Here is a 23,595-nt window from a genome sequence, read left to right as displayed (position 1 = left end):
ATGATTAGGGGTCTGGAACACATGACTTATGAGGAGAGGCTGAGGGAACTGGGATTATTTAGTCTGCAGAAGAGAAGAATGAGGAGGGGGGTTTGATAGCTGCTTTCAACTACCTGAAAAGTGGTTCCAAAGGGGATGGATCTAGACTGTTCTCAGTGGCAGCAGATGACAGAACAAGGAGTAATGGTCTCAAGTTGCATTGGGGGAGGTTTAGGTTGGATATTAGGAAAAGCTTTTTCACTAGGAGGGTGGTGAAGCACTGGAATGGGTTACCTAGGCAGGTGGTGGAATCTCCATCCTTAGAGGTTTTTTAGGTTTTTTGACAGAGCCCTGGCTGGGATGATTTAGTTGGGGATTGGTCTGGCTTTGAGCAGGGGGTTGGACTAGATGACCTCCTGGGGTCCCTTCTAACCATGATATTCTATGATTCCAGGTCACTTATTTTACTCTTTTGACTTCTTATGGGACCAGACCCTCAGTTGGTGTAAATCACTGTGTCTCCAGTGATGTTAATGGAGATATGCCAGCTGAGGCTCTGGCCCTAATAGTTTTTATTTTATGCCATGTGCCTTCACTCCTTTGCCTGACAATTTTATTTTTATGATCTCCAGCTCCTTTTCAGCTGTAATTTCTGTCCTACCCTTTGCTGGATAAGGAGTTGCTTTTTGTAGTGCTGTCACCCTAACAGATATGTCTGTGCAAGTTGAGTGTAGCTCAGCACCTGCTACCTTTTCCCTGGGCTTCCAAGCTGCCCCCCGACCAGCAATTTTCTGTGCCAGCAGTCTTAACCTTTGGTTATGGTGGAACCCATAGGCTTTCCATTCCTTAAAAAGTTCCTTGGTTGCTAATAAATATAATGCCATTCTCTTCTCATCCATGCATTGGGACCTAGAAGATAGCCTCTCTTGCTCCCATCTTCCTGCTATCTAAGCTGTCGTCATGATGAGTGGGGACCATGATAACTAATAGGATTTAAGATGTAGTTTGGGGCACATTTACTAGTTTGGGGCCTTAATGGCAAACAGTTTAAACTTAGTACAGTGAATGCAATGGTGCTGAAAGGGCATTTATTACAGAACAAGACATTCATCATGATGTATTTATAAAAAGAGCGTGGTATCAGGCTGAAAAGGGGCTTCTTAAATGCAGTAAATTAAATTTGTTGTCAAAATCTTGTAGATCACTTATTTACACAGTGAAGCATGAGAACTGGCAAGTTACCATACTAGATAAAATCCAGGACATTCACAGTTCAGAATGAAAATTTGGGGTACCATTGTAGGATTCTGTTTTGGGCCCAAGAAATTAATTAAAGCCAGAGCATCAGCTCAGGTGCTAAAGTTTTCAGCCTTACTTGTGGAATTTTGAGGTTAGGTTACTTGCATTTTCCTGTTGCTGAATACAGCTAAAATTCTGTGTGCCATGTATTTGCTCGTCATAAAATGTTCCCCCTAGCCAGTAACAGCTTCTTTGTTGGCTAAGCTTGTCTGGTTTATGGGCTTCCCAGCCTTTGTGCAGTGTAATGGGAGTTAAGAACTTCCACATGGTTCTTACCCCGAATAAGCAAAGCATTTGCTTCCATGTCCAACAAATGCATCAAATACGGTTTGAATTTTGTGTTTTTAAATGCAAAGGATAATATTGATTTTGTTAAGGTAAATGTCTTTAATCGTATGCTACATAAACTTAACTGTTACCAAGAAATAATGGGTTTTCTGGGTACCTTTCCAGCACAGCAGTCTGAAAATGTACCTTTTAGTGTGTCCAGAAAAAAATTGCACAGTTGGGATTTAGATGAACACAAATTAAACGGATCACATCCCCAATAACTGTAAACTGTGTATATGCATACTTTGCTTAAATGGAACTTAAATTTGTACCATTTTGTAACACTCTACAGAGCATCTGTTAATTTGGCCTGTTTAGTTCTCTTACTAGGAAAACAGAAAATGACTGTTCAGAGCTAAGGATGGACTTTATTATTTCTTTTCACTATGTAATTCAATCTGATCTACAGAAGCCGGAGAAGACCTTGATTCAGAGGGACACTGAGTTTCTAGTTTGCAAACAATGGTGCCAGTTCGGAAATCTTTACTCATACTAGCGTGCCTGAAGAGTTCCACCAAAGCAGTCTCATTGGCATTATTCGGGAAAGTGAAGGTTACAAGATCAAGCCTAATTACTGTAAATAAGGTGATACAGGTATTTAAGAACACAGAAACACACATGCTGCAATGTTGTCCTTTGATTTATTGCTTAACTATCATAGTACAAGCTATATAAAAATATTTTACAGATAGGAAAAATCATTGAATTGGAGGTTAACAATGTTTTGCATAGGAATGTGTGTGATATAAATCCCTCTTCACGTTTTAAACATAGACTTTTGCGCAAGCAATTTAGTAGTAAATGTCTGTTTGTAAGTCATTTTTCACTTCAGGTGAGTATCCGCATTTAATGCAGAGTGTTAGCTGAACATAGTTACTTTTAAAATTGATTTACTTACTTATTGCCCAATTATGCCACCCTTACTGACACTGAATAGCACCTGACTACACCCATAGTTTCCAACCTTCCAACATCCATTGGACTGCTCATGTAATAAGGTACTGCTCAGCATGAGTATGAGCATTGCAGTCTAGTCCTTAGTACTATTTGAAAATAACCCATCTACTCTACAACAGATATATGGATTGTTTGGAAACTCAATATATCCATGTAGCATCTGCATAGGTCATTATTGCTGGAATCTTCCAGCTTTTCTGTAGCAGTTTCAGGGGAGTTAGTGAAGGAAACTCATAATATAAACTTTTCCCCTGATTGCCTTTCGTTGGCAGCCTATATGATCATATACAGCTACCAGCACCTGCATTTGAAACTTTATTGCAACATTAGTCAGGTACCAGTTTATTTCTTTGGATTATACACCAGGAACAATTAAAAAATAGATAAACAAATCTTACATATCAGAGGGGTAGCCGTGTTAGTCTGGATCTGTAAAAGCGGCAAAGAGTCCTGCGGCACCTTATAGACTAACAGACGGATTGGAGCCTAAGCTTTCATGGTTGAATACCCACTTCGCCAGATGCATGTAGTGGAAATTTTCAGAGGCAGGTAGAAATATGAAGAAACTTCGAAGAAACTGCTGAGCTTCAGTTCATTTGCAAATTTGACACCATCAGCTCAGGATTAAACAAAGACTGTGACTGGCTCGCCAACGACAAAAGCAGTTTCTCCTCCCTTGGTGTTCACACGTCAACTGCTAGAAGAGGGCTTCATCCTCCCTGATTGAACTAACCTCGTTATCCCTAGCCTGATTCTTGCTTGCATATTTACCTGCCTCTAGAACTTTCCACTACATGCATCTGACAAAGTGGGTATTCACCCACGAAAACTTATGCTCCAATACGTCTGTTAGTCTATAAGGTGCCACAGGACTCTGCCGCTTTTACAAATCTTACATAGACTATAGTCAGGTGATTGATGCTGGTTAAGCAAATTGTTAGCAACTGTCATTTACTGGGATTACACAGTAGCACAGGTGTAAGAGAAAGGTTTGCTAACTTGATGGGAAATGTTCAAAGGAGTGGATAGTTCATATTGTATTAAGAGCTAATTGGTACATTGGTATCTATCCCTTTTCATATCAAACTAAATGCTTTAGAATTGCATGTGTGAAATCATGGACAGTACAAAAAACACACCACAAATTCCATAGGAAACAATAAGTAACTGAGTTTTGGGGAATCTGTGGTTCACTTTTTCTAAATCCAATGTGGGCACCTCTCCCAATTCCATAAGCACAAACAGTATAAATAACAAACATTCAATGTAGATACTAAATTGAGCCATCACATAATTTAAAATGGGTGAAACCTAGTGGTGTGTGACCTAGTTTTATATCTTAAATTTAGGCAGACATTTTCTTGAATCCATGTAAGAAACAATTGTTCTGTGACAAGTAGCAATTTGGAAACTGATTCATGGGAAAACAAGTCACACTGAAGTATTTAGAAAAATACTGTGTTCAAAAACACATTTGGAGTCTTTGGAACACTTATCAAATACCAACTTGAAATCATTTATCTTATAGGGGGAAAGTTCAGTAACAAATGCATAGAGAAATTAATCCACTTGGAAAAAATGCAAAACAATCTTTTATAAATACCATTTCTAATGCAAAAGATGCTGCATATTTGGGGCAGATAAAAAGCATAGGCACTTTTATTTTTTAAGATATGGATTACAAAATATATTAAAAAACATGCTAGCTAATTTTGAGAACTGTTTTAGATATATTATCAAGCAGCAGCATTTTTATACAATAGAGAATAACATAGTGCTGTCTTTGGAAATATACTACATTCAGAAAATGGTGTATTCCTACAAGAAGAATGAAGTAATACATATTTACATGGATACAAATAAAGCAAGTGCAAAAAACATGGCTCTTCTACATTCTTTCTACCAATCGAAAACACATACAATAGACACTTTCAATCCACTGCTGCTGTTCAGATCTTACATTTTGCTCATTCTCATGGAGAAAAACAAAACTGGGCTGCATATTTCATTACAAATCTCTTCACAAGCAAATACTCCCCTGGCAAACTTTACTTACAACATTTGTAGCTGACATAAAATCTTCCTTATAGCTGTCAACTCCCATTACGCTCTCAGATTGTTTATGTATCAAGAATGATTATTTTATTTTATGTATTTATATAATTGATGCAACAGTTTATAGAAGTGCATCCTGTAATTCGCAGCCAAAGCTAGGATGGAAAAGTATGTGTGGGGGAAAAGACAGCTAGACGAACTTTGGGTTACAATGAGCCCCATGTACTTAGCATGGTATAACATTGATGGAAAACGCATTAGAGTTGTTCACCCTGAGGACAGTATATTTGGAGGGCCTTTGGTACAATAGCAGGAAGGCACTGTGGTGAAACATTCAGATAACTGAGGAAAGACAGAATTTCCTCATGTGCAAATATGGCTATTTTCCAGATAAAGTGAGAACAAATTACTCACAAATGCTATTAACTCTTCCAAGGTGAACCTAATGTTTCTACAGAGAGAGCAAGAGAGCAATTTTTATTTATGTAACAATATTAATACTGGAAAAACACTGCTCAGCAAAAAAAAAAAAAAAAAAAAAAGAAATAATTTAGTACTATATATTTTGAAGCTATTCAGCATAGCTATAACATTTTTGAGAGATAAAACTGCATAACTCTGTGTCTTAGGATCCTCCTTCCTCTCTCCAGAAATAAATATGATGTTAGTTAAGACTATATTATTTATCGAATGTTTTGCATGTAAAATGATGAAAAGCAGATACAGTAGTATAAGCAGACTACATGTAGCTGTAAATAAAACCACTAAAATGTAGTCTATATTATATACATGTATGAAGAGCCTTGATCCTTTAGCTGACATCATGCGGGTGCAGTGATCTGTCCCTTTGGTGCCAGTTGCAGGATTGCAACCCAAGTATATAACATATGTGTGTATATGCACATACACAAATACATCTAATTAGCTATGTGTTAAACTTTAGGAAGAAAAGCATCCAGCTTAATGCAAGCAGCAATAGAAACCTTGAAGCACATAAAAATTACTATCCCACCCTACCCAGCCTAGCTCTTGAAGGAAAATGTAAGATCAATGGATTTAAAAAGAAAAACAAAACAAGTCTTCCACCAAAATAGGAGAGAGAGCATGTTTAACAGGCAGATCCTGCAATGTGACTTCTGTGGAATTCCACGGGGGTGTCACATTGTAAGGATCAAAGCCTTAGTTCCTGTGTGGTTTATACATTAATGTATCATGGTAAGAAAAGCCTAATTATGTAAAATGGGGAAATGATGCAGGATGCTCAACTGATAATTTAGGGGCGAGCCAGAACAGCTAGGCACTCTTAATGGGAACACCTGTACCATGATTTCACATTTCATCTGAGTAATTGCGTGTTGAGATGACCAAGGTTTCTAGTGGATTTGTGTGTGCAATTACCCTATATACTTGTCCAAGTCAGGCATGCATTTATTTGTGTGCATAATGCTGTTGAAAACCTGTCCCTTCTTGGGGATTTATTTTTAAACTATCACCTAATGAGTGGCAGTGTTTTTTAGAACATGCCATCTAGCCAATTTATTATGTAAACAAAATAATTAGTTCACATATTTCTTTGTGCTGCTTGTTAAAATCCAACAAGAAGAGAGTCCATATGGGAAAAAAATCTGCCAAGTAATTTTTGTGGTAGCTTTAAATTACTTCTGTGCGCAAATTGTGTAAAACTGGAAAACTCCTTTGGACTACACTCTTGCTCAAGTAAAGTCAGCTGAAATAAACAACTTGTGCAAGATGACTTTGCTCCTTGAGAACCAAGACAATTCGAAACAATGGGATGTTTTGCCTGGAACTGTATCTGCCTTAGAAAGAACCAAAGATCTTGAATAGCTCATGGTACACTGCATTATTAAAGCAAGTTTTGAGGAAATTAAACATATTAAAACAGAGCACCTAGAGTTGTTGAATAATATCAATAATTCCACTACATCTAGGTAATTTTTAATTCATCATATTCAAAGCCCCAGGCTTGTTCCCATGGAAGCCAATGGCAAAATGTCTATTGACTTCAGTGGGTACAGGACCAGGACTTGATACTTTTGTTGTATTATTTACGGATGGAGCATGTGTAGCTGGCTATATGAATGGCAGACTGAAATATCCACTGCTGGCAGTATTGAGTGACAGTCACCTTTTGTATTGCTGAAATGGCATATGGGAAAATGACCTTCTCAAAAAGATTCTAATCGTACAAAGCAGAATACCTTCCAACTGGAAGAAATGCTCCTGCTTGGTCTGTGTGTTACACTAGCACTGTATACATGAGCAGTATATGTTTGACCCACCTGAAAAAAAAAGACGCAAACTTCATGAGCAGGCCACATATCTAATCAACTTTTCGATTAAGAATAGAAAGGGGCTCAAGCAAGCCACAAAATTCTGTTCAGGCTATAAACCCAGACTTTTAAATGACCTAAGAAGGTTTGAATCCAGGCTTTTGGTTTTTCCCGTTTGCAAAATTCTGATTTCAGATACTCCAAAGATCCCAGGTTGTTTAAGATCCAAGATTTTGGTTCAGGTCAATTTCTTAATCAGGCATTCTGAAGCTATGCAAAGGCTTATATCCTGGAGAGAGTTAGTGAAATGCTATCCACTAACTCTCTCCAGGATATAAGATGTTGCATAGCTTAAGTAGTAGAATTTAGTGGCAGAAAATATATATTTTCACAAAACTCACGAAGAATAGCTGAGCCAAACCCAGTATTGATTCTATGGGGGTCTATGCACTTATCTTTCTTGCAGCATTGGGCAAACATTCTACAAAAGTTCTGCTGATCTAATATTTTCATACAACCTAATTCATGCTGTCACCATGTAGACACATGGGTACTGGCAATCTGTGCTTTGAAACCCTTGAGACTTTAGCAAGTGTGCCTTCTAAAGCAATCTTTAGCACTGCAGATTTCCTACAAGCACTCTTAAGGATATCGATTTCATTAATTTAACAAAAGATTATTACATATTTGCAGCAATATTATGGTTAGCCCTTAATGTATTTATATTATCCAGGTATGATATCTTTTTATCTTGTCACGGAAGCAATAACACACTAAAAATGGAAAGCGTGAAACTTGACAAGCTTACTAGCTGTGCAACTGCAAATGGCAAATATTATCCATATTCTGTTTCTTACTGTGATTAACTGTCTTGAGCACAGTATATTCAAACTATGTGTTAGAGCAAGAAGTCATACATAGCTAACTTATTAGACTAACAAGGAGGTTCAGCCTTTCTGTAAATTGCTGCTGGCTTTTCAAAGCAAAAGAAAAAAGGACAAATAAATGTTTGGCTTCTTTTAGATGTAATTACTTTCCCCTGCAGCTTGCATGGTTAAATGTTGTGGTTTCTAAATGAGAGCAGTTACGAATTGAAGGCAGGTTTTACATGAAAATAAACAGCAGTACTTTACTAGAATAAAAAAATTAAAAGCTGTCAATGTATTGGCTAACCACTAATTTGGGTCAATCACAAAGTCTTTTGACAGGCATAATTCTGCTTGAATTTTGTAACTCCAATAGATGCATCCGCTTCATTTTATCAGGGGTTATTTTAACTTGGGCTGTTCGTTAGAAATTTGTAATTGCTCTTTTAATTTAATTTTCTTTAAGCATCTCTCGCCTTCAAAGGCACATCAGCTCTTATTAAAAACAACAAAGAAAGTCTTGGATTCATGTGGCAACTACAGTTTGGTGTGCCGAGCACAGGAGTAAGAGTCAGGAAAGCTGGGTTCTGTTCTCAGATAAGACTGAGACTTGGTCTACTCTAAAATATTAGGTTGACATGGCCACACTCTTGAGTACCATAGCTTTGCTGACCTAAACCCCGGGATAGATGCAGCTAAGTTGATGGAAGAATTTGTCCATTGACCTAGTTGCTGCCCCTGGGAGAGGTGGATTACCTACAGCGATGGAAAAACACCTTCCATCAATGTAGAACCCATAGTGTAGATGTGGCCTGACTTGTGCAAGTCACTTAACTGCTGGGTGCCTCAGTTACCCCCATTGGTAACATTGGAAATAATAATGTGTAACCTGTGTTTGTAAAGGGCTTTGAGATCTGGATGGAAAGGTGTTGCTATTTAAATGCAAAGTGTTGTTGATCTTATATAAAACGCAGGCACTCCCTCTACTCTTATTTCTCATCCCCACTGACTTAAGTGCTAATATATAACCACATTTGTTGTAGAACAGAGCTCTGGAATGACGCCTTTCTTCTCCCTTATTATGATATCTATATGTTTTTGCAGCAGGCAAGACACATACCGTGTTATATGAGAACAATACAATCTTTGGACTAAAGGAAGGGTGTCCTTTTGATGTTTACAGAGAGAGGTGGCGAGCTGCTTAGTCAAGGCTGTCAGCTTGATGCCAATACATTGTTCCTTGCATTGAATTGGTGCCTTGAGATGAACGATTAAGGAAGCAGGAGGTTGAAGGGGCAGTGGAAGGATCTAAACAGGTCAGTTATGGAAGGATTCAGTAAAAGTTGTCTCACAAATCTCTTCTTCTATGTCTGATTTCTGGCAGGGAGTCCAGAAAACTCCTTCCTGATAATTTCATTAACTGTGAAATGAAAAAGCAGAAAGAGATTTAGCATGTTCTGAAAGTGATGGGAATCCAAAGCAATACGAGCAGGTTTTGCTATTAAGTCTCAAACATCCTTTTGACATTTTATAATGATAACACATCTATTCTTAACAAAAAACCCAAACACTCACATAACTCAGTTCCCAACTGGATCACCAAAATATGCACATGCCTAAACTGAGTAACCACATACTTTTATTTGATTTACACTTTGTCACTCAATCCTGTCCATACTGTTTAACCCCATTTGTTGTGTCATGTCTAAAGTAGGGCTTGATCCTGTAAACACTAACTTATGGGTGTAGTTCTATATATTAGCATACTATTTACTATTCCAGACTATGCCTCGTTGAAGTGGTCACAGGATTGGGCCTTTAGATGGTAAACATTTTGGGACAACACCCATGTATTGCTGTTTTTCTATATCGTGTTCAGCACATTTCAAGCACTATACAATCAGAATGACCTTTTGTGTCCTGTGATGATGCATCTGATGTCCCTTGCATAAAATAATTATTTTCCTGCTTCATAGACAAAAAGTCCCAAAGAGTCAATGGATATTGACATTCTTACCAAGATGAAGTAAGAAAAATTAGAAAAGTGAAGCACCAGATTTTGGGAAGTGCAGTTTTACACATGCCAAACTTATGTGCTTGGATTGAAAATTCTGTGTATGTAAGTCATGTGCAAAAGTATTTTTCTGAAAATCTGGCCTTAAACATATTTGTCGCATAGTGTATTTTTCTTTACAACACAGAAATAAAACTTCCATGTCTCTTTATACAATTATTATTCTAACCTCCTGACATTGTGTGCTGGTGATTAATAATAAAGGCCAACAGAATGCATTAGTGTACTCCCATCCTTGCTTTTCTATGCAAAAACCCAAACCAACATCATTATGTGTTACCATATACAGTAGAACCTCAGAGTTATGAACATCTCGGGAATGGAGGTTCATAACTCTGAAATGTTTGTAACTCTGAACAAAATGTTATGGTTGTTCTGTCAAAAGTTTACAACTGAACATTGACTTAATACAGCTTTGAAACTTTACTATGCAGAAGAAAAATCCCCCCCACACACCTTTTTTTAGTAGTTTATGTTTAACACAGAACTGTATTTGACTTTTCTTTTTTTTTTTTGGTCTCTGCCGCTTTTTTTCCGGTTCCAAATGAGGTGCGTGGTTGACCAGTCAGTTCATAACTCTGGTGTTCATAACCCTGAGGTTCTACTGTAGTATGCAATATTGTAGCTGTATCGGTCCCAGGATATTAGGTAATATCTTTTATCGGACCAACTTCTGCTGGTGAAAGAGATACACTTTTGCACTTACACAGAGCTTTTCTTCAGGTCTGGGAAGCGTACTCCCACATAGTTGTTATTGGGACATTTAATGCACTGGATGAGGTACACCACATGTAATGATAGGCATGTGTAGGATCCACGGATTTGAAAGGTGTGTTGAGAGGGGGAAGGTTTTCCTGAATCCCCTCTTCTGGCCTTCAGACAACCCCTCAACCCCTCCAAGCCCATCAGAAGAAGAAAACTCCCCACACACCAGGACATACCAACTGAAAGCGGCATCAGATCCTGCCAGAACAACTAATGCAAAACCTACAGACATATCTCCACTGCTAAAATGGAGATAATGGGAAGCTATCTCATTTGTATCTGGCACAGCAATTATGTGTGCATATTTTTGCCAGAATTTGCTATTTGTGGGTTCAGTTTAACCTGTCAGAATCATGGCAATTGCATTTGCAAATAAGGTGCATAATTATGAAGATATGGGTCTCTCAGTCTATCTTGGTAAATTCTTGTTAAAATCATAATAACCAAATATTCAATTTTAGAAGCCCAGATCTATGATCAAAATTATTTCAACTGCTTGTGCAAATTGATTATATGCTCACAATAGTACGCTACTAATTTTTGCATGCAATTACTGGGGATGCATTACAGATGGATTAGTCCAGAACACCAGATCCAAACTCTCTTCTTGGCCCAAATCTTTGGCAAAAATTCTGATTTGGATCTATGTCCAGATCCCATCTCTAATTGCTCTTGCAATCACAGGCACACTTTCTTGCATGGGGACTTAGAACTGCCATTTGATTTTTTTGTTAGAACTAATTCTCTTAAAACAGTATGTATCCTCTGCCCCAAGCCACTGTACAGAGAGCGAAAGAGCGAGAGAGAGAGAGAGACACCAATTTAGGAAAGAACTTATGCTCATGCTTCAGCACCCTATCTGAATAAGAAGATGCTTTTCTGAAGCAGGGTTAGAAAAAGATAGAACTACACTGATCCCTTTTTAATTAATCAGAGAATGAACCTAACAATAGAATAAAAATCCAGTGCCACATGTTAAGATTCCATAGAAAATGAACCTGGTAAGGGCGAGGGCTGCTTCAAAGAGGCAGTGCCAGGGTAACAATCCAGTTGGTGTTTTACCCTTTTGAAAAAAACCTGTGGGTGCAGTGATCTCTGCTTTATTCTGCTGATGGGATTTGGACTCCCTAAATTCTCCCCCCACACCGATACAGCAGAACAATATTAAGTTCAATGCATTCAGGGCTTCTCCATGCACAGAAAGCCCACTGGTAGTATGCCTCAGAATTTAGCACGTCTTCCTACTTCCAGTCAGGATATGCTTTCATGTGCTTGACCTCGCTTTGATTGGTGGAGGCGCCAACTGAAAAGCAGAGGTATGCTAGAAAAAACTATTATACAGTGAAGGGGATTTTTACCATCTCCTTGTGCCTAAACTTCCACCTGCCATATCTTATCTCAGCTTCTGCCCAAAACCGCTTGTGCAAGTTCACTGAAACGACTGTATAGCTGAAGGTTATTAGATCTGATGTGGTTCTGAGGCTTTGCAGTGCAATCAGACTGCCAGTGGGAGGTGAGATTGCTCTAGTTTCATACAAAACCGACTTAGGCTCAGCTTAAAGGACTTCCTGTTTTCTCTACCCAGGAAATGAGAGGAGCAGATCTTCAATGGAAATTTTTCATAGCCTCTGACTGCTAAAAATAGCAGTGAGGTGAAAGAAGTGGGCACCGACTCTATGGGGTCATTTCCTTTATAAAAAGGAGTGGGCTGAAACGGCAGGCTGAATTATTTATCAACACGTTTGTTCAGTCAGTGTCTCAAAAACATATTGTATGTACATTTCCTGTCAATTTAATACAGCCACCTCAGATGGAAACATCACATTCTTCCTGATGACAAGAGGTCATTTCAGTCTAGGGACGGCTAATATTTTAGCTGAAAACAAAAAGGTGAAAAAGACTTACCCTATTTGGAAAATAGACCTAAACTAATCTTCTTAAACTTACTGGGGGAAATTCATCTGGGATGCTGAATTTTTTTTCATTTGTTTCTACAGCTAAAAATAAAACTCAAGGAAAGCAAAATCTGCAGGACAGGGCTGCCAAGCTAACAGCACAGCGACAGGAGAACAGCTACTATCTGGTCTCCAGCGCAAATATGGATGAGACTATAGCTGGTAGGTGCAAAACAGTGTGGACAATGTAGTGAAGCAGTTGAAATCTAGTGGTTATGGGGTTTATTTGACAGTCAGCTTCCCTTTCTCCCCTGCATGCTGCATTCATTTGCATTGCAGGGTTTTATTGGCTGAGGTGACAGGGTGGACAACAGTGACTGTACAACAATAAAACCAGCAGAGCAACACAGTGAACCAGACAGTTTTGTAACCTGACTGGTTACCGTTTCTTGGACTGCGGTGGGGCTTCACGGGTGTAAGGAAGAGCAGAGGTTTGTCTGTGCTATGACAAGTCAGGCTGTTGGTTCCTGAGGGCTGCAAAGCAAACTCTCATCCTTGTATATATTTACTACTAATGAAAGTCAGCATGAATCAATAAGGCTGTAAATTAAGCTAGCCAGAGGCTGCTGTCTTCTTACTATAAATGGGCCTGAGCCACAACACTGCAGCTTTAAGAGAAGGACAAGCAATCCTGTTTGTACAGCACCTTGCACAACTGGTCTAAATCTGGGGCTCCTAAGCACTACTGCGTGACAAATAAATAAAATAACAGCAACTGGAGCCAATCTTCCCAGCTCAGGGTTATCTCGACACTGGGCTGAATGAAACCATTCATGTTGAACCTGTCTTCCCTAGTATTTTGGGAGAATCTGAATCCATATCCAGATCTGATTGTAGTGACCTGAGTTTCTATTGTGGGCTGAATGGGAGCTACAAATCCAGACACACCCAAACTTTGGAGGAAGTTTGCATTCTGATCTGACTTTCATCTCTAAATGTCTCTCTTTTTGTGATAGCATAGGCCTGGTCTACACTACACCATTAGGTTGACGTAAGGCAGCTGACATCGACCTCATTCTGTCAGTGTACACACCACAGCCTTGTCCCACCGATGTAAGTGCCCTACTACACGGACATCATAATTCCACCCCCAGGAGAGGTGTAGCGCTTATGTTGGTGTAGTCGGTGTAGACACTGTGTTACTTATATCAGCTGTTGGCTGTCTTGTCAAGAAAGCTGGGCAGTTAGAGCCCAGAAGCCTCCAGCTGCCCACTCCCATCTGGGCTGCTGCCTGGAGACTCCCTGCTCAGGGAGCTGAGAAGCTCAGGCAGCTGCCCTCCGCTTCCGCCTGGGAGCTGGGAGGCAAGAGCTGAGGGCATAGCTGGACTTCCTGTGGAGAGCTGCGCAGAGCTGAGAGCCCTGGCTCTCAGTCCCTCCCACCCTGCCACTCTTCAGTCAGTGGAAGTGCTCCGGGTGAGGATGCGCACCACCGACAGAAGAAGGGTAGTTATCGTGCTGGCTGTAAGTCGACCTATATTAGGTTGACTTACAGCTGTAGTGTAGAAATGCCCATAGTTAAAATATCCAGTATAGGGTGGACACTTCCACATACCCAGAAAACATTCCAGTATTTCCAGGAATGGCGTGACCCTATCCCTGCTGACATGACTTCACATGCACTGTGCAAGTGAAATCACACTGCATGAGGAAGCCATTTTGAAGACCACCTTCCCCCCTCCCTTGCTGGTGTGATCTCATACGTATGGTGCATGCTGGTGGGGTGAAGGCGGCATGCCATTCAAAATGGTTTTCTCTGTCTGCACAACCACATCCGGTTTTGTCTCAATACCAGACAGGGGCCAAACCCTAGCAAAAGAGGACTGTCCAAAGTAGACTAGACAAATGGCTGGCCTAGTCCAGTGTCGGAGTCCTCTGAGCCCAATCACACTACTCTTTGGCTGAGAGTAAACAGAAATGATCTGACTAATAAATAAAATGTTATCATTTTAAGGTGCCTGTTGTGTGCCTGCTTTGTCGTGTACTGTCGCCTATGTTTTCATGAGAAGCCAGAAGAGCTGCTAAAACAGGACAAGCCACATTATGAGGACATAAGCAAACATTATGAAAATTAACTAATAAAGAATGAACATTTAAATAATATCTGATGTCAGCTGAACAGAACAGGGAAATTCTCAGGCTAGAATTCCTACTGCAGCTTATCCTTGTGTGTGACTCCATTTAATATGGAATACATGAAAATAATACTTGGAGTTCCCTGCAATAGCTACAAGCAACAGTATAGCTCAAACATCATGCATTACTGCAGTCTGCATTACTTTGGGTTAGAGTTAGTACTTTACTGTCCAGTTTTCCAAGGGCCTTCAAAACCATGACTGCAACAATGCCTTCTCCCCCATATTTGCACATGCAAATAAGCACCTGAGCAAAGTGAGACAGTCGCTTTTCTATTAGATTCCCATTTGGCACATGCAAATGTTGGCTGTGTCATGCACAAATACTGAGCCACATTTTCAATAGGATGGTTGTCATTTTGTGAGTGCAATTTGCACTGGTAATTTTGCTCTTCACTTGGATTATGGGCATGAATTGAAGTGCTGGCATCTTCAGTGACCTGCTTGAGCATGTAACTTGGATTGTTACAGGCACAAGAAGTCTGATTTGCAAGTGCATGATTCACTATAAATACAAACTGTACACGCAAAAAAAAAAAAAGCCCTTTGAGAATTTGGCCTTTGACTTTTTTTAAATCATATTTTTAATTTTTAAGGTAATATACATAAAAAAACACAATAAACCATTGAAAAGACTGTAACTCTGAATGTGTTGCAGCCCTGATATACAATCCTTGGACTCTGTAAAGATGCAGCAAAGTGTGGTATGTTGTGCATAATCTGCCTGAACAATGGGAGGTATTAGTGTACAGTGGGTGAAATTCTCCCAGTGTAATAGCAACCAAGCCACTCCCCCTATCCCCTCTCAACACTCCTGCATTCACCAGCCCAGTGAAACAGGTAGTTCTGCTGTATGGGGAGTGAGCGGACTGGCAGACACAGGGATGTCAAATCATCTGCCCAGCCCACATAGGTCAGCATGGAGAGGTGTTGGGGACTATACTAGCAACAGTACCGATTCAGTGGTCACAAACACCTACGTTAAGGGATTGTGCTGCGGTCACAGTGGTGGCTGGTGCCCTTCTTGAGGAACGGATTCTGCCTCTTCATGTGCTGCATCGTCTCCCTGCACAAGCTTGTTTATTTGGTCTCTGTGCCGGGGGTGGATTCCATCCACTCTGACTTTGACATTATGGATCCATAATGCATAGGAAGGGCTTGTAGTTGGGGGAATCTAGACAAGACCTGGGTGCTGCTGGCAGCTCACCACAGACATCCTGCATGACCTTGGGCAAGTCACTTAAACTCTCTGTGCCTCAGCTCACCTGCCTAATGGGGGGGGGGTGTGGGGATAAATTCATTAATGTTTGTGACGAGCTATTTTACTGTGGCCTTTATGAGCCTAGACAGATAAAACCCAAAGAGTCAAAATCCATATGAGAGATCTGAATTCTTTTCAACCCTCAGTTCAGGTGTCTATTTTTGTTGCTTTACAAAAGGTCAAGTCCACATTACACAAGGTAGATCCTCAGCTGGTGTAACCTGGCATAGCTCCACTGGAGTCATTGTGGAGGGGTTTAAATTACAGATGGCTACACCACTAGAAAAAGGGTCCAGAATTGAATGTCCCCTTGACTTTTCAGTTTAAATCTGTATTATTGCAAAAAGGCTGCATGTAAATTTGTAGTAAAGTAGCTCTTTACAAGACAAACACAACAGGGTCAAAACTCTGACTTGCAAAACTCTACTGTGCCAGGCTTTTGCTCAGAGCAACTTTTAACAGATGAGTAATAAATCCCTTAAAAAGGGGGGGGGGGTGTTAATGATAGAAAACACCCTGCCTAACTCATTGCAGCAGGGAAGTTAGTGGGAACTGTAGTACTCATGTATACATTCGAGACTTGCCAGTTAAAAACAGTAGAAGCCTTAAAGGATTCTTGCTAGCACTTTTACTGTGAGGATGTTAACCAGCAATAGTACAAGGACTGCTATTGTATTTTTGCTGGTTAACATCCTCACAGTAAAAGGACTGTTATTACTAATGTCATGGGCTGACGATGCAAGATCCCAAGTTTACATGCACATGATAAAGTCAGTTTTAATAAATAAATACATTTAAAAAAATCAAACCCCCTCTTGATAAATAAATTTAAAAGCTTGAGCCAGCAAATGAAATATCCAGGCAAAGATTTTTTTTAAAAAGGGGTCATGGAGTTCTCAATCAAGCAATGCTCCATTCTAAGCAGTGGGCCAAAGTCAGACTTGATTTAAGTGGATGTGTAGCCACTTAAAGTGAGCTTGATTCTCTTCTCACTTAGGACCCTACCCAATGATCATTGAAATCAAAGAAAATACTCTCACTGGCCATGGTGAGCATTGAGTCAGGTCCTTGTGGCTGCATAAATCAGAAGTAATTCTTAGTCACATCACTACAGCCAGGCCACCATAAAACCAGGGCAAGTGAGAGGACTTTCTTGCCCAGGTGGAGTCCTGTGACAGTGAGGTCTGCAGGATCTGGCCCAAAATTCTCACTAAAGGAGATGAAACTAATCTGCATTGCAGGATAAATTCCCCTCTCTTCTCTGTGCTGCAGTTAAGAAATCCTGCTTATTCGTAGACATTGCCAGTGGTTCTGCATGTGAAACAAGTGCAGACTATGCCTTAAGGAACTGACTGCATAAAAGAGACCCACAGTGAGGAGTGGGGAGGACGATCTTTCCTCACAGTTGTAGAGTGACATGTTTGCTAGGAACACAGTTTGATACACCCAGGCGAACTGGGGGTTCTAATGACACAGAGTAGCCACCAAATGTAAATGTCAATATTCTTATACACAGAGCATGCACAATCCAATGCCTCTTCCCTGCCCACCAAGCCCCAGATATTTCAGGAAATCTACAAGGTATATAAAATGGAAGCAAGAGGAATTTTAAAAAAAGATTTAAAAGCTTTTACGCCAAATTAAAAGTGGCAGAATTTTTAATTTTTTTTTTAAAATAAGTATAAGGTTAAGAAAACACACAGCTGGAGAAAAGGCAGAAAAATATCAATTACCTTTTACTTTGATTGCTTGGATCAAAGATCACAGTCATTCTGTTTCATATAATGTTTTGTATCCAGCTAAGGTGTGTATCTATCAGCTCTGAAAAAGATTTGCAAAACCATTTTTGAGAAAAAAATTTTAACCTTCAGCCTATTTCATAAGGCCAAATGTTACAGTTATCGGCTACTCTTTCATAGTGTGTCTTGGTTTATTAAACGGACATTTCGGCATACACAATACACAAGGCAGAACTTAACCGCTGACCTTTTGTTGCCTCAGATCCAGCACTCTATTTTACTGGGGTTTTTTGCATTTCCTAACTGATAATATTATCTAAAAATGAATATTAAAAATTATTCTGCTAAATGACCTTGATTCAAACTGTACGAGAAGTGCCAATAATTTGATCTGATATTTCTGAGGCACAGGAGCTCCATGTGTCTTATAAGCCAGGTCAAAGACTAGTCACTGCCTTTTACAGTAATTCCATATAATTATCATCTTAGTGGCCCAAATGAAACATGATACAAATATGCCAAATCTAATCTCAGCCTCTTTTAGATTACATGATGGCCATGTAAATGCATTAGATTTTTGCATTATCTACGAAGAACAGGAAAGTTATGTGCAAAGAAATTCTGAAAGTTACATCTTTGTTTCAACCACAAAGGAGGTGAAACTTTTTTCTCATAAAATGGCCATACTTTATAGTCAGTTTCTTTTTATCTGTCAGATCTCTTTAGATTTCTTTTAAATTCATTGTGAAAGCCTTTGGCTCCTATTTAAACACAGTGCAGAGATTAAAAAAAATCATCATAGTATTAAAGGAATAAAAATGCTCTTTCAAGAATAATCTAATTTTGAGATTCAGAAATGTCTTTGCAGTTGGATTTCAGTTGGCTATATATAGAAGAGAAATATTTTATTTGGCTCCCTAAGATGGTGCAGCCACATATTATGTGCTTGATCCTACCATTCAGTATATGAAATATGTTATACCCTCTGTCTTGGAAAACTATCCTTTGAACATGTGAGCACATCAACTTCCTAAGGTACAGACTCAGATATATCAGAAGGAAGGAGCCAAGCCCCAGCAAGCTACACTGGTAAAAAAACAGGGGAACTTACTAGTTTTGTAAATAACAGAATGAAAGATACATTCTGGGATCTAGAAAGAGGTACTCAGCTCAGACTCATTGAATTACTCCTAATGTATTCATCTGTTACAAAATTCAACTCCCTAGTTTAAAGAATAAGTTTGAACCCCACCTGGACCCATTCCTCCTTCTCCTCCCCATTAGCTGTGTGTTTCCTCACTCTCCCACCATCCCTCACATAACAAGCTAGGTTGTTAATGTCATTTAATTAAGCAAACTCTTGAAACAAGATAGATATTTAAAAGTAAATGGTAATTCTGCCTCCATGCCCAAACTTTATGCCAGTTTAAATGGACACAAAACCCATCCAACCAACAAGATCTTTCCAAGAATCTCACATATCATCTAGAAAGCTGATGGAAAACAGAATCTAAATACATTGCACTGCAATGAAGTAATATTTGCACTTGTGGCTAAAGCTTGGCTTCACCTAGATTAATATCAAAACTCTCATCGAGTTCAGGGGACCTGGATTTGGTCCAGAATGTTTTGAATACCCTCTAGTTATCATACTTCAATAGGGCTACTTGCAAAGTAAGGAACAAAGAAGAGAAAATGGATATTGTGCTACTGTACCCAGAATTATTAACAGGGAAGCTGGGCAGGTCTGTGAGAGAAGAGTGAAAAAATGTCTGTTCCTTTCAAACCCAAAATCTCCTGTGTGCAGAATGCATCACAAGTATTGAGGGAAAATTCTAGACAGATCAGTAAGTTGTTCACATTGCTGATTATTAGGACCCTAGAAATCCAGAGTGGATTTTGCATAGTTCTATTATTGTCAATGTCCCTCCTGACAGGGAAGCTGGGCATCACTCGTTTATAAAAATTCACCCTTAAATGTGTCACTAAGAAGTGTTACCTTGTGGTTAGAGCACAAGACTAGCTGCTAGCATGCCTACGCTTGGTTCTCAGCTTTGCCACTAACTTGTCATGTAGCTTTGGCCCAGTCACAGAGACCAGCATTCTCTGAAGTGTCCACTAAGGGTCTGATTTTCAAAGGTACTGAGGTGCCTAAAGATGCAGATTAGCACCTAATGGGGTTGTCAGAATTGCCTATGCAGGTTAGATGCCTAACTCCTGGAGCCACCTCTCTCCATCTTTAAGCATCTAAATACATTTGCGAATCTGGCCCTAAGTGCCTAAGTCTTCAGATGTCCACCTTGAAGTACTCAGGGCAGTTTGCATAAACTTCAATCAAGTTATTAGTGCTCAGTACCTCTGAGAATCAGGCCTTAGATGTTTCAGTTTGGACATCCAAAAATTGAGGCAACTCAGATTAGGTAATATGTTTGAAAACTTGGACCTTAACAGCTCTATCTCTGCATTTACTCATCTTTGAGATCCTCAGACAAAAGTTACTACCCAGAAGTGCAGAATACTATCATAAACAGCAAACAGTCTGGGCCAGGAAAGTGGTCCTTAAAGGCATTTTCTTCTCAATGAAGTAAGGAAAAAATGAATGTATAAAGAGAGAAAAAAATGGAGCTGTTTGCCAGAGCATAGCTAATTTGAAACTTGCACTGGCCCCAGACTCCATTCCTATAACTGCTTGCATAGTTGTTGGATTCCTTTACTGTTTTGCCATGCTTCACATCAGGCAAATAGTTACAGCCTTGTAAATTAGTAATAAGTCACACCTGAGTTTGTAAGTCACTGGTTAAGTCATTACACTTTTGTGGCCAGAGGGCTTTCACACAGTTAACCTGGTTGTTTAATTCTGTGGAAACCAGTTTATTAAGATCCCACAATAAGAGGACTGAAATCTCAAGTACAAACAGCAAATGGGGGAGAGGTGTTATTTATAAAGTCCGAAGTCTCCGCTGGGAAAAGATAGCAAATATCACATTATGAAGAGTGAGATGTTAAGAGTTTTAAATGATAATAAAGGGTTATCTGTGGTGGTTTCAGTTATTTAAATGTTTTCCCTTTTTAAGCCCACTGGATGCCAATGAATTAAGGATTCTAGACTGCTTCTCCATGAACTGGGAATAACTGGTACTGCAGTGTTTCTAGGACGCACACATTAACTTGTCACTTAACTTTTCTCAGCAAGGGAAGGTTTGTTGATTTGCAATTGCAAAGCAATTTTTGTTTCAGAAGTGTGATTTCCTGTTTGCTTGATGGATTACAGTATTTTATCATTGGTTTCTCATAAGAAGATTCTAAGATAGGCACAAACTCTGCCTACACATTGAGCTGGAGGAAGAATTTGCGTCAGCTGGAAATCAAGAAAGTGCACTTTCATGCAAAACTTTCATGTACTTTCCCTCCTTTTCTACAAGCCATTAGGTATTAACATATTGTTGCTGGAGGTATCTTGATCTGATTTGGAGACTCTATCCCTCTAATGCCCAGAAAACTATCATATGGGGGCTGAATTTATGACTCTCAATCATCAGGGGATGGGGTGGATCAGCATGCCATGCCAGTCACAGGGAATATTCAACTCTACAGGTCTTTCATAGAATCATAGAATATCAGGGTTGGAAGGGACCTCAGGAGGTCATCTAGTCCAACCCCCCTGCTCAAAGCCGGACCAATCCCCAACTAAATCATCCCAGCCAGGGCTTTGTCAAGCACCCTTTCCTAGCACCCTTCTGAGTGGTCTACAGCACTGCATGTACTCAAGCTTGGGTAGACCACAGACATTCAGTATGGTACCAAATACAGTCATTGGTGTTCCAATCCATGACTCAGTGGAGTGAGGTACTAATCAGTGTGAGTAAGGCTCTATACCACAATCAGGCCCTGTATAATTAAGGAGCAAGACTCCTTAATCACATCAAACCTCTAGACCAGTGGTTCTCAAAGCCGGTCCGCCGCTTGTTCAGGGAAAGTCCCTGGAGCGCCAGACTGGTTTGTTTACCTGCCGCGTCTGCAGGTTTGGCCGATCGCGGCTCCCACTGGCCACAGTTCGCCGTTTCAGGCCAATGGGGCCTGCGGGAAGGGTGGCCAGCACGTCCTTGGCCCACGCCACTTCCCGGAGCCCCCATTTTCCTGGAATGGCAAACTGTGGCCAGTGGGAGCTGCGATCAGCCGAACCTGTGGACATGGCAAGTAAACAAACCAGTCTGGCGCACCAGGGGCTTTCCCTGAACAAGCAGCGGACTGGCTTTGAGAACCACTGCTCTAGACAATCATGCAAAGAATGAGGAGCCTAAATATTCCACTTATAGTGCTTGATTGTTTGTCTGTTCAATCTTTATATAAGTTAGGAAGACCTACATGATGGACTGGAAAGTGATTCGAAATCATCATGTGGGAGTTCTGGAAGTGTAAATTGTGACTTCAAAAATATATATACTGCCAGTGGACACCTGAATTGGATTTGGTGTGATGTGGAAGTCCAGCACCTCCTTGCGGATTTGATTTGTATTAGCTAATACCAAAGTTTTTTTAAAAACTTTATTTCTGTTTGCATATATTTAGATATAACTTTCATTGTGCAATTATTTGATGCCAGGGTGTTTTAGCTGAAATTGTAAGAGACGGATATGTGTTTGAGTCATGCAACTGGCTCTCTGTGATTGATAGTAGTAAGTTACTGAGAAGAGATTAAAATGGAGTTTAGTTTTAGTTAACTTGTGATGAGATCAAGTGAAATAGTCCAAGTACCTACACTTGCTCATTGAATAAATATGTACAAACTTATATAGAAGTGGGGGAGGTAGTTGATTTCCTTAAACCAGAATGGATGGTTAAAGCAATACACAAGTGTTTACTTCCAGCAAACGGACTGAAGCCAAAGAAGGGACATAAACACAGGACAGGAGTCTCCACTGGTATGTCTACACTACCCACCAGATCAGCGGGCAGCGATCAATCCAGCGGGGATCGATTTATTGTGTCATCGACCCCCAAGCGCTCTCCCGTCGACTCCTGTACTCCATCGCCACAAGAGGCGCAGGCGGAGTCGACGGGGGAGTGGCAGTAGTCGACTCACCGCGGTGGAGACACCACGGTGAGTCGATCTAAGCATGTCGACTTCAGCTACGTTAGTCACGTAGCTGAAGTTGCGTAACTTAGATCGATCCCCCGCCTGGTGTAGACCAGGGCTTGGTCGCTCCTATTTTAGGCTGATGTAACCCTATTGCACTGGTGTAAACTGGAGTAATGCAGTGGTGAATCATGCTTACACTTGTCTATGAGTGGATATGTTGAGCCCTATCAGCTTGTTAAATAAATGCTGAGATAAGATGTGCTGTTCGCTATTAACAAATCTTACTTTTAAATTCAAAACAGCAAAACCAAAATGGATTTAGGGGGGAGGGATAGCTCAGAGGGGGAGGGATAGCTCAGTGGTTTGAGCATTGGCCTGCTAAACCCAGGGTTGTGAGTTCAATCCTTGAAGGGGCCATTTAGGGATTTGGGGCAATTTTGGGGATTGGTCCTGCTTTGAGCAGGGGGTTGGACTAGATGACCTCCTGAGGTCTCTTCCAACCCTGATATTCTATGATTCTATGATTTTTGCTACTGTAATGTACACCTCTTGTCTTAAGTACTAAGGCAAGTCCCAGCAGTTACCACAATACCTCTAAAATAGCAAGAACTGGGAGGAAAAGCACACATACTAACCTACTGTTGTTCACTTGTCATTCTGCAGTTTCATACAGTCCTAGACTTAACCTCTCTGGGAGGAGGTGATAGTAGCCATTTAATGAAGCATTTTAAAAACGAGAATGAAAAATGGACTGGGAAAAGGGCACTTTTGGCTGAAAATAATTATGGTATAGGAATCAAAAAAGCTAGCTA

General features: G+C 40.1%; 1 protein-coding gene across 5 annotated transcripts in view; it reads right to left on the bottom strand.

The window, feature by feature from the left end:
• Positions 1 to 2,245: 2,245 nt before the first annotated feature.
• NFATC2 (nuclear factor of activated T cells 2) overlaps positions 2,246 to 23,595 on the bottom strand; it is a 135,299-nt gene continuing 113,949 nt past the window's right edge. For 4 of the 5 annotated variants that reach the window (XM_073309388.2, XM_073309384.2, XM_073309385.2 and 1 more), the window contains exon 10: positions 2,246 to 9,197. In XM_073309388.2, the coding sequence (XP_073165489.1) occupies positions 9,142 to 9,197 (56 nt within the window). In that variant the 3' untranslated portion in view covers positions 2,246 to 9,141. Of the gene's footprint in view, positions 9,198 to 17,697; positions 17,786 to 23,595 lie in introns of all 5 variants that reach the window. The other variant, XM_073309386.2, reaches the window with a different exon arrangement.

Source organism: Lepidochelys kempii, chromosome 13 (assembly GCF_965140285.1).
Source record: "Lepidochelys kempii isolate rLepKem1 chromosome 13, rLepKem1.hap1, whole genome shotgun sequence".
Lineage (NCBI taxonomy): Eukaryota > Metazoa > Chordata > Testudines > Cheloniidae > Lepidochelys > Lepidochelys kempii.
This window is presented reverse-complemented; position numbering and strand designations above follow the sequence as displayed.